We start from the raw sequence: 12,493 nt of genomic DNA on the forward strand, positions 1-12,493 counted from the left end.
GGCAGACCTCAATACAAAATATTATTTCCCAAATGTAGGGGAACACTTTCTTTCCATTATCGAGAGAGAGGCCTTTTTAATATAAACATGCACAGAAACAGGTCAAAGACACCGACGTCAGGATTGTACATGGATAAGTTTGTGGGAGAGCTGGGGTGTTTATGAGGCGTTATCACTGGACAATCTTGACGTCATTCGTTTCATTTCTCTGTGGATCTCGAGAACGGAGTACAGCTATTCAGCTACCGTAGAGTGAACAGTACTTTGCACTGATCTCGAGCCAGTGATTTAAAACAGAAAAACAAGCTTTGCGCCGAAGTAAACGTTTAAGTAGGAGTTTGTCATCTTGTATGTAACGCGTGTTGTGACGGTCTACACTGGGTTCCATTGTCGCAGCTGTAATCCACTTATAGGTCGGTTAACCCTCTGTCCTGCGGACTGTATGTGACCGTATTGAGCGTGACTAGCAGCGGCACATGAACCTTCATCGCGTCCATGCCGGGTATACGGGTGGCAGCACGAAAGACTTGGCTGGTCATCGTCTGCCTGTCACTGGGGCTGCAGCCTCAACTCGAGTTCCAGACCAGTTACCGCTAGATGCTTGGCACGTGGCGGGAGGGGGAGGGAAGTGGAGGAATGGGGGCACTGGTCACCTGCTTTACGTTGTGTTGCAGACGAGGACGGCCCCTACTACTGGCACATCAAGAGCGGCACCATACAGCGAGACCCCCCGCCCCCGGCTCCGCCAGATGGACCCACCGTGTGCACAGCGCCCGTCCGTTCCATCTCACTGAACAGCGACACGGTAAGTCAGGCCACTGACAGCCTGCAGCTCCACCTTCAGTCCTCACGCACAACAATACCCAGAGCTAAAAGCTTCCGAGTAAACTGAGGAAAACCCTTTGACCATCATTTTGTAATTGAGAGTGCGTGGGTGGGTGTAGTTTCAGGGATGGGAGTGAGTATGAGACCTAATCTGATAGTCTGGCGGATATGTTTTCTATTGTCGAGGGAATGAAGGGATAGACTTAGTGAGGCAGGTGTCGGGAGTTGATTGGCTGTGTATGGCAGAGACAGAATGTTGTGTCGTCTGTTGCTGTAGTTGGGTGGAAACAAACGAGTATTTGATTTTTTTTTTAAAGACACGGTTTACGGGACAAGCATCCCAGCCGACTACATGCAGGCTTTGTTGATTCAATATTGGCGCCGCCATAAATCTCCAGCAAACAGCTTCACCCCGCCACCCCCGTTCCTGCCCACTTACCTCCTCCTCAGCATCCCCCCCCCCCATCTTGCCCTCCGTTCCTGTCATACGCTCGACTCTCCCCACACCCCATCTGGCCACTGGGCGTTGACGGTCTGAGGAGACGGGGCCGAGAAACAGAAGCGACTTGGAATGGCTGGGCAAATGTAATAGCCTGCTAGGAGATAAAAACGCCGCAACTGCGATTGAAATATTAAGCACGGAGCCATATTTTGAGACAAGAGGCAGAGAGCGAGTGGAGCCATTTCCAGCTATTGAAGCGTGGGTAACGTGTCTGAGCCGCTATAATAAGCCCCTGCCTCGCGTTTGGCAAACTGCTTGCCAGGCTGTGTGCTGAGGAGATTTAGGGGCCGGAGCTCAGGGCCGCCAGCCCATTTCAGGGTGGTCAGCGGAGACCAAGTTATAGGGGGTGGCAGGGAGGGAAGGAGGAGAAGGTGAGGAAGCGGGAAAGAACCGTTCTCAGTGGCAGACCCCAAAACGAGCAGGAACCTGAAAGTCACGGCGGGCTTGTGATGGGTCGTTGTTATGGTAACGACACGTCACGAGAATAGACCTAAGTTGTAGCAACTTATGTCTCTGTCAGCAGTGCTGAAGAATGTCGGGCAAGACCCTTAGAAGTTTCTTCCTGTTTCCCTCTGGCACCTCTTTCTCTTGTCCTCTCTTTTCTCGGTGTGTGCATGGGGGAGGTGGGAGGTGTGTGGTCAGATGTGCGATGCTTGCTGTTTGGTTTAATAATCCCTCTTAATTCCACAAATGTTGACGAAAGTTTGACCAAGGTTGAAAAAGTTTTTAATTTAACTGCCATGTAAAAACGAAGTCTTTCGTGCAGTTTTGTTAAAGTGTTTGAAGGTTTAAAAACAGACGTGGCGAAATATGTCTTTAAATTTTGAGAATTCTGTGTGTGTGTGTGCAGAGTTCGCAGACGGCAAGTTCTGTGCCCTCGACCCCTACCAGTGTTACGTCTAACACAGAGCGCCATCTGCAGGAGTTCGAAGGGCATGCTCTTCAGTATGCAGCCAAGTCTCTTCAGTCTCTGTAAGTTCCACATATCCTCTGTCCTCCCACCGCCCTTACCTTGACCATAATTTACTGTTTACCTCCTTCCCTCGGGCACAGGTCTTCTGCCATCATGCGCTTCCCCGTAAAAAAAAAATTTCACATAAATAAGCAAGTATTTCTCCCTTTTGCATATTCCATATTTCTTGGCTTTGTGGAAAGTAATTTTTCTTGACATATACGTTAATAAAACTGTAGACCAGCTTCCAATTGCCCAATATACTGCATCTAAACGTATTATTGATGTTTTTTAGAAATAGGAAGACCGTATCCATTAACTATTTTATGATTTTTGCCTCCCTAGTTTTGTAGTCCACAGGAAGAATTTATTTCCAGGAGGGAAAATAAAACATTTTTCTCCAGACTTTCTTGTTTTTACGGCAACATTGAAGTCCCTTATTGGTGCAGATCGTTATCTTTTCCCGCGATGTCTGAAGACCACCAGACATTGATCCCCCTTCCTCCGGCCTCCACCTCCTCGCCTGCTGTCGGTGCATGTGAACGGGTCTGCAGCGCTTGTTTGTTGTCTGTCACAGGGTGTCGCAACCCGAGCGCCGCCTAGTGGACCCGGAAAGTGACGTGCGCGGGGAAGGCGCAATCCGTTTCGCCGTGCGCTCCCTGGGCTGGGTGCGCATCGCGGAGGAGGACCTGACCCCGGAGCGCAGCAGCAAGGCCGTCAACAAGTGCATCGTCGACTTGTCGCTGGGCCGCAACGACATCAACGACGCCGTCGGACGTTGGGGCGATGTAAGAAAACGTTGTCAACCTATTGGGTACTTGGGAGAGACTGACAAGGAGATGTAACTTGAAAATTCTTCTTTTCTATATATCAAGAACTTTTATGGGGCTTACAAACAAAAACAAAATCACACACACACAAAACGAAGGCCAAAATAAACAGCTAGCTAATAATGAAAAAAGAAAATTTTGAACAAAGTTTTATGGTCAAAGCAGAACTACCGAATTCCATTTCTCGCTGTGTGAAAGAGAGAGCGAGCTTTATTCGCTTTTTAGAAGGCCATCTGGCCTATATCTATTTGCTGGTTACATTCATATTGACATTAGGAGGCTGTACATCGCTTCATCTTTATTCGGGGTCAACAGCAAGTAAAACAAGATTTCGGCATTCTGCACTGCGTAACCTTATGTGGTGTACCTAGTCATGGAGATCTCATCCCCAAGTATTCTGTACTATATATAGGGCTACTCTAATGGCTACGCTACCCTTTCGGATTGTGTGTGTGAGAGAGAAAGAAGCGCCTAAATAGGAACTGTAGCAGAAAGGTATGCACCAAATGAGTACGGAAGGATGTCACGCGTGAATGGATGCTATCTGGACATCGTCCCATTGTTTCTCCACTCACTGTCCGTGGCTTGCACGGCACTTGGTGTTGTGGACCTCCAAGTCACGGCACCGATAAGATTCTGCATCAAGACTTCATACTTTTCCCATTTCGGGAGATCATCAAACGAATTCTGCCGTTCGGCCCTCGAAGCTGGGCTGGTGTCAAGCAAAGATCCATTACTGTCAACCCCTTGTAGAGGCGGAATGAAGGGCAGGACCCTAATGCGGGGAAAAAAGCATTCCCCTAACAAAGTGATATTATTACTGCAGTCTCAGATTCGATTAGGGGAGCCGGGAACGAGGGAGTTGACACAATCAGGATCTGTCACTCTTCTCGTCGCTGTCCCGCCGCGCATGCACGCTCTCACACCACCCGCTTACCGCCACCCAGCTCCACAGCTTACAACTTGGTCGGTCTTACGGCTGCGGATAATACGTTACTGCTGAAGTTAAACGCGGCTAGACAAGGAATAAATATACTTAAAGAGGTAGTCCTTTGCGAGCTTTTATTCCAATTACTTTCTGGCGGGCCGGCCGATGAGAGGGGGCTGATGGAAACGAGATCAGATGAAGGACAGACGCGTCTCAAGAGAGAGAGAGGGTGGGTCGGGGAGGGGAGGCACTCTCGCGCAGCACGATAGATTTCGGGTCAAAGCGAGTTTGGCGGCCGGTATTACGGTCGGCCTGGGGCACCCGCCGGGCAGGCCCAATGTCGCACGAGTGGCTGGCCCACCCACTCCCCTTGCCCCTCCCCTTTCGCGATCACCGACCAGAAGCTTCATCAAAGCGTTCAGCCAGACGGTGCAGCACCTAGGGTGCAGAGTTGGGGGGAGGTCCTCTCACCCCACCGCCATTGAGGGAGAACGAACGGCAAGGTTCGAGCTCTCTGCACAGGCGGCGACCGATATGAAAGGGTAAGCGGGCGGGGTGGGATTGCAGGCAGGCACCGCTGTTGGCCGGCTCTAAGGATGTGAATGGGATGACATCATCGGCCAACCTGTCAACTCACCAGGTTCCTACAGTTCGAAGAGTGCAACTAACACAGAAAGCCCGGAATCTGATTTTTGTCCCCTCCCTCCCTCAAAAGGCTTATTTCTGCTACAGTATGTCAGTAGTAAATTGGAGAGAATGGGAATGGGCTTGGCGGAATTGAACGTTTCTTGACACTAAATATTGTTGTCATGCACAAGTCAAGGTAACTTGTACTTAGGTTATATCACTCAAGTCAAGGTAACGATTTTAAAGAGGCTGACTACTAGGTCACAAAGTCAGCAGGAGCGAGTTTGTGTTTACGTGAAAGTTCGGAGGTAAAATGTAGGTATAGATGTCAGAGCTGCTGCTGTCAAGGACGGTGTGTGACCTCAGGACATAGCTGATGTCATGATGATGCCTGCTGTACAGGCTTCAGACTACAGGCTATGTATCTCTCCTGACCAAGACATTACCACCAGACTGCAGAAGCACCTTTGTAAAAAATCAGACCGCTGGCTTAGGTAAACCTACAAACATTAAAATGGCTTGTGGATTGGATTCATCATTTGGCACTCTTACTCCAAGCAGGAGAGCTAAACAGACTGACCAATGAGCACTTAAGCCACAAAGTTGCCCATTATGAATATGTTTGCTTTTTCTTGTTAGTAGGAGTCAGATTGTTGATCATAGATTCAAAAAAAGAAGTCATGACCTGTAGGAGTTTTCTGCTCTGATGGCCATGTTTCCAAAATGGCATGCCTGCATTTGAAAGCTGGGAGGGTTGGTAAGGGATTTTAAAAAGAAATCATGGTCTTTTTCGTCTATTGATTGCAGGCTGCTCTGGGGGCCCAAGCAGTGCCCTGAAATGACAGTTCTGACATGCCTGTAATTCTCTTACAAATGGACGATTTTCTGACTGACAGACTCAATATGCCTTTCCTTCAGCCTAGAAGGAGGGACCATTAGTTTCCCAAGGGCAGACCTGTCACGACTATATGCCAGGCCCCTGGCATGTTCAAAGGAGTAGGGGAATAAAGGATTAAAGTGCTATGTTAAAAACCCAACAGGCAATGGGGAAAAACTAAGATGATTACATTTCACAGCCATGGGATATCTGTCAGTTTCAACAGTCATAATATTGAAGCTGATCTCACATCACAGAAGTGAGTTGACTACCATCATTGTTCAGTTATTTATTTCTGTATATGTGACCAAAGTAAAGGAACTGCCATCATTTCTTATTTATTTGGGTTGTGACATTGATAATCTCAATGGTTTTAGATTAACCGAGAGCAAGTTTTATCTTAGATGTAATTTATACATATTCCACTTCTAATATCATCATTTGTTAAAATGCTGTTAGCCTTACCAGTCTGTTTTTATTCTCTTTTTAAAAAATGTTCTATAATTGTATTTCAGTTTTGCAGTGTTATATTGCAGTATTTCCTAGTCAGGCATTGCAAACATTCTGCCTTAATCCTTTGCTTGCAGCGAGGATCATTTTCAAATAACCTCTGTGACTGTCATTGTATTCTTAAAAATTAAGCCACAATTTCATCAGGCAATCTTTTGTGTGCTGGACCATGAAGATCACTTTATTAACCTCAGAAGACCTGGTGATATAGCACATCGTCCAGGAGCAAGATGTCAATCAGGATAACAGAAGAGCTTGAAAACATGACACTGATAGCAGCAGTATGTTAACAATAAAGTGCCAGATATCTGTAGAGCTTGTCGCATTTCGTGTAAAGGGAATAACTGAGTTTCCTATGTCTTGTGTGACTAGGGCAAGGATCTGTACATGGATATTGACAGCAGCAGTCTTCGCCTTCTAGACCCCAGCGATGGTACTCTGCTGAATTCCCAGCCTATCCATTCCATCCGGGTGTGGGGTGTTGGTCGAGACAACGGCAGGTGAGTGATTCTTACAGCACAGCGTAGATGATTCAACGGGATAAATGTCCAGGTGCCTACACCCAAAATGCATGCATGCATCCATATACAAGTGCATGCAGGCGTGCACTCAAACGTGTGTGCATTCATTCTTTTGGAAAAAAGAGCATGGCGTTCTGTTCTGATATAATGTGCATGGAACTCATAGGTCACGGATTTCCAATAGACTGCCCCAAATAAAAATGAGCAGGATCAAGTTAAACATCGTCTAATATTCTACATGGGACGATTGTGGTAGGGGGTGGGAGTGAGGGGTGGTGGTGGAGAGGACCGTCAGTATTCTGAAAGTGATATTTATTTTTATAGCAAAGATCTGCGCATACTATCCCACATGATGTGATAGATACTAACCAGAAACAAGTTAATTTTTATTATTTTTTTATTATTTTTTTTTATATATATATTTTCCCCCATTTGGGCACATACTACCCAGCACCATTAGTGCTTTCAGAGGCTGGTGCTACTGCACAGCAAACCTGCCACATACTTCTAGACTGTCACCTCACTGCTTTTGGTGTATTTCAAACATCTCCATTTCTTGTATGCAGATGTGCTCAACCACCTGCCAGAAATATCTCGCTGTCAGTAATAATACTGAAATATTCAGGGGTAAAATTGTCATTGACGAGTTGTGGAATTCGCTTTCAGAACTTAAGTGACCCATGAAATAAAAGGGATTATTGATGAAAGGATATGAATTGTATTTATCGCTTGTTGTTTTGTTCTTGTTGGACCAGTGGAAACTGAAAGATTTACTTAATTGAAAAAAAATAATATTCTAGTTTTATTTATAAAAAATATTCCAGAGATGGGTGTCCCTGTCTAGATGGGACTTGGCAGAGCACACAGATGTCGTTCTGTTGTTACCCTGATCTGATTTAAACCAGAAATCTTTCATATTGATTTCAGTGCTTACCTTTTGTTTTCTTCTTTATCTTGCTGTCTTGCCTTCCTAATTATTCAGGGAGAGGTAACCTGCTTCCCTTCCTGCATTTATTTGTCTTGGTAGCTTTCCTCGTTCTGTGTCAGTTTATTGTTAATTGAGACATAGCTTCAGAGGAGTGGTCTGCCTGCATGTAAAATGAGAGTACTAATTCTCCTTGCACATGAATTCAGTACTTTCATTTTTGATGCACAGCCCATTTCCTCACTTCCTAAAGACTTCATGTGACAAGCATTTTTGACCATGATGTTTATACCGATTGCACCTCTATTTTTTTGTTTTTTGTTTGATCACTTGCACCAATACTCTCTGTTATCAATAGTTGTAAAGTTTAGTTTGTAGAGCTGTCGTCAATCTTTTACCATCTAGAGATGTCTGGCTGATGTTTTGTGCTTTATGTGTAAGTGTGCGTGCAAGTGGTAAACTGCCAGAGGCAGCATTAACGTGTGGTATGGAGCTTTGTGGTCATTTGTTTTATAGGCGTGTTTTTATGTGAAGCCGGCTATGGCCCAAGTGATTCTGTGTTTAGAGGAATGGTTGGAATGAAACCCAGTTTGTATAGTGTTGTGATGATTAGAATATTGGTGGGGTTTTTTTGTTTTTGTTTTATTTAGTGAAAAATGTTAGCTTGTTTTGTTTGTAACGGTAGATGCTTAATTATTTTATGTGCTTTGAGTACATGAGATTTTATTTCAGCTAAGTGTACATTGAAGTGAGATTAATAGTTGTGTGAGATGGTCGAAGGTTTGGTGGAAAGGTGGTGATGTAGGGAACATTAACATGAGGATGTTTTGCTGCAGTGACATTGCCATCCTTCACCGGAAGCTAAATAAATGAAGGAGGGTGTCTTGTCCTCACTTATTGAGTCCCATAGGGGATCTTCCATATCATCTCGTGCAGTGTCAGTGTGCACAGTGTTTTGTGGCTTGATCCTGTTTTCATAATCTTGAGCTGATTGTTTCTGTAATTTGTGCATGCACTGGGCATAACCCAGTCGAGAGAGAAGCCTTATCAGAAGTCATTTACATGTGTTTGATGCTAAAAAATTCAGAAAGGACATGGAAATGCTAATTTAAGTGCAAACTTCTGCTGGGCCCATTGCAATTTGACCCTTAATGGGCCATTTTATGCACGTAAGTGGTCTATTTTGTTTTATACTGGCATAGATTTTAAAGGCAAAATGACATGGTGCACTGGTGGAAAATATCATCTACTGCAAAAATCTATCAATATTCCTGTCAAGAGCGTGGGAGGGGAGATGTGGGGAAAAGATTCCTGCACTGAAAAGTCTTGATTGTTTGCTGGTACTGACTGCATAGGAATCTTTCTGATAGTTTCCGTTTTTCCAGAAAACTGTCTTCAGCTGTTTGTGAAGCTATTGTGCTTTATCTGATATTAAACACAGCAGTTTTATTTACAAGGGCATCTCAGCACTTGAACTGCTGTGTGCTCAAACATAGTGTTCCTCAGTTTTATTACAGTGCTTGACCAATATCTTGGCACTTGACTGTTGTGCTAAAAACCTGTATAAGATGCCATTCTTACTCAGGACACTTTGTGGTGAAACAGGGGTAAATCGTCACTTTAGTTGTCGATTTCAAACACTGTCCTGGTACTGAATTCATGATCTTGTGGGGTCCCCCCAACTAAAGATATATAAAAATAGAATACCATATGGTCATCATGGGGAGTCAACGGGGTGATTGAAGAGAGAGGGAGAAAAAAAAAATGTAGGTTATGACACAGGCAGATAACACCTTCTATTCCCAAACACAATGAAACAAGGATTTTGTGTTGGTTGTGATAAATGAAAATCTTACACGCACACACACATACTTGATCAGTCAGTACAAAGTGCTGGTGACATTCCTCAGTGTTAGCCGCCTTATCATTCTCCCCTGTACTACGCAGCAGTATGCACGAAAAAAATCACCTCTGGGGATCAGACTATGTTAAAACCTATACTTGATACTAAAACTGACATTATTTGCTTATCACCTCAGGTTCGCATTAGACCGATCTTGTCTGTGCTTGATGATCAGGAAATAGATGTGTAGAAGGATGAAGTGGTGCATTTGATGAAATATTGTCCTGGAAAGGCTGCAGTAAACTGGTTTGGCCATGACTGGGAGACAAATAGAATTAGACTGCACTGGATGGCGTGGTATTGATTTTACCAGCTCCAGTCAGTATTGTAGGAAGCTGATTCATCCAGTAAACTTCCGTCATTTCAGCAAAGTATTTCATGGTCTTTCAGGTATTTGAAAGATGGATGTATCCGAAGCATATAAGCTGTTGAGGCAATTTGTCATAGTTAATAGTTTGGTCTGTTCAGACATGTTTCTGCTTTACACATTTGGTTTTATGCAGCTGCTTTAGGGTTGATAGTTTAAAGGCCAACCTTCTACTTCGTGGTGGAAAAGATTGGTTGGAGCTTGAGGAGGGAGGTAAGGAGCACACGTTGCCAGTAACCCTACTGGTGGTTTTTTGCTACTTGTTTCCCTCTGGCCTGACAAGTACCCTCACCTACCTCTCCTGGGGTCAAGCCATTCTTTCCTACCTGACAGTGGAAGTTTGGCCTATATGATAGTAATAGATAATACTGTATTTCTTTCATCTGTACCTGCTCATGATCTGAACACCAACTTTTATTTCACACACATTTTCCAGTAATGTTTTGTAGCATGTCTTAACCTCTGTAGTTTATAATGTTTAGTTGACACCCTGGGTAGTACTTTGATTAGCAGCATTACCTTGTCTGTGCCCATACAGTTCTCTTCTAACTTTTCCATCAACATTCAGTAGATGCTTTTGGTGCTTTTGATGATGTTTGTGGGGCTTGGTTCACTCTTATTTGGCATCTGTGCCAGGTGCTGCACACTACTTGTTTGGAGATAAGCCATTGCAAGAGTTAAGCTATATTGTGTTCACAACCTATTGTTCTCATCCTTTTACAACCTCCTCCTTGTGTCGAATCAAGAAGCATAATTCATGTGTTACAAATTTCTGTTAGTTCAATAGGGAAAGACTTGTTTTTTAAGCTTTAATACTTTAACCTTTTTGGAATTTAATAAAGCAATTCATAGTTATTTGTTACTTTATAAACAGCTGGATGCAGCGATTGTTTTAAGAAGATTCTAGATTCCATATAATGAATTTCCAAACTCTGCTTTTAAAACTTCTTGGTTGTTTTCTGATTTTTTTTTTTGTATCAAGAGAAGTTTTTGTATTTAGTTTGTTTGTGTTAGTTGTGTTTTAACATGACTGTCCTATCCTTTCCATTTTGTATGATAGAAGTTGTTGGTATTGGTCCAGGTGAATAAATATTGAAAGATGTTTGATATTATTTGCAGGGACTTTGCCTACGTAGCACGTGACCGCATGACACGCATGCACATGTGTCACGTATTCCAGTGTGACACTCCTGCACGTCAGATTGCCAACACACTGCGTGACATCTGCAAGCGTATCATGCAGGAGAGAGGCCTGCAGCCAGCCCATCCCACCACTCAGCGCAGACCAACTGACTTGCCCAACTTGGAGAAGCTGGGTCAGCCCCCAGGGTCCACTCCCCCATCCTCCCTCTTTAACAGTGAGATCATTCATCAGGCGTCATTTCAGCAGATCTGTTTTTGGTTGTCACTTAGCATTTCCACTGCAGCACCACCTTAGTCCTTCTGCTGTTTTTCCTCTTTTGTTGTGTATCTCCTGTTTGCAGGTTTTGATTTGGTGCAGGTATGCCATTTGAATGTCGATCATGATGAGACACACCTGTACCATCTCTCCTACCTGTTCCTCCACTTGTGTCGTTCACATTTTGTCTCCTGTCTTGCTGTTGTCTTTTACAAACATGCTGTCAGGTACTTGATACCCAGTTATTTTCTGTTCCTGTTAATGTGTGCACATGTATGCCATCACGTCCATCGACCCATGTTTTTGCTGCATTGCACGCTTACACATTCTTTAACCACAGAAGTGTGGTTTTTCTTTCAACCAATGGTTGGGAAGTTAACAAAGATCAAGATGATGGAAAAATTCCTTTTAGTTAACACTGTGTTCATCTTACAAGACTGCACGGCTGTCTTCCTATATTTTCCTCCCTTTTGCTCTACTTGCTTGTATCCCTTGTGATTGAGAAATCATCTTTTATACATCTTGTACATTGCACGACATGTGGTCTTTCACTTACTGTACATGCATGGTGATGCTGTGTACCTATTCATCCTGTCAGGGTTTTTCTGTTCACACCTTGAAAGCACATGTTTTGAAGTTGTATCTTGTAAAAACACTTGAGTCTAAGGAAGTGGACAAATGGACCACCATGTTGTGCATCATTTATCCCTGCTGATCATGTCAAAGGAAGTAGTGTCTCTTGATGGTGTGGTTGTCATGGTGTTTGTGAATATTCAGGTGCCTACTTGTCATCAAATTGAAGTTGTTTAAATGTTCATAATGCAAATTTTGTTTATACCTTTGCACTCCTTCAGCCCAATTCTTGAAACACAATTATGAGGTCATGCTGTGTTGAATGAAGTGTTATTTTCTAAATATATTTAGTAGGAAAGTATTCAGATTTATACCTTAATAGTTGTTGTTATGTCTTACAGTGCAATCAAAATTTAATTTGATTATCTTTTCTTATCAACGTATTTTACAAGTTACAAAACACAAGATGCAAAATAAAATGATTTGCAGTGTGTGAGAAATGTTTCTCAACTCTTTGAAAAGAAATTTCATATGACAGTCATAGCGACCAGTTATGCCCCATGATTCATTTGATAATTAGATTTTACTGTAGAACAGGGTTACCTGAGATATTTGTAAGCCTTTGGAAGGCTGATAATAAAAAAGCCACAAACTGAGAGAGGCTTTCATAAAAGATACTACCCATGTACAGTTGTCTGATGCTGATAAACTGAAGTATGTATAAATGTGTACATAAAAACAGTATGTATACCAT

At 43.5% G+C, this 12,493-nt stretch overlaps 1 protein-coding gene across 1 annotated transcript in view; it reads left to right on the top strand.

Annotated features, from left to right (window-relative positions):
• The window catches only part of LOC112559655 (protein Fe65 homolog), a 41,862-nt gene that overhangs the window by 19,042 nt on the left and 10,327 nt on the right, over positions 1-12,493 (top strand). Inside the window, exons 6-12 of the mRNA XM_025230990.1 lie at positions 675-805; positions 2,178-2,299; positions 2,857-3,067; positions 6,424-6,551; positions 7,555-7,560; positions 10,887-11,125; positions 11,252-11,268. Of these exons, the coding sequence (XP_025086775.1) occupies positions 675-805; positions 2,178-2,299; positions 2,857-3,067; positions 6,424-6,551; positions 7,555-7,560; positions 10,887-11,125; positions 11,252-11,268 (854 nt within the window). The remainder of the gene's footprint in view (positions 1-674; positions 806-2,177; positions 2,300-2,856; positions 3,068-6,423; positions 6,552-7,554; positions 7,561-10,886; positions 11,126-11,251; positions 11,269-12,493) is intronic.

The sequence above is a fragment of the Pomacea canaliculata genome, linkage group LG3 (genome assembly GCF_003073045.1).
Source record: "Pomacea canaliculata isolate SZHN2017 linkage group LG3, ASM307304v1, whole genome shotgun sequence".
Taxonomy (NCBI): Eukaryota; Metazoa; Mollusca; class Gastropoda; order Architaenioglossa; family Ampullariidae; genus Pomacea; species Pomacea canaliculata.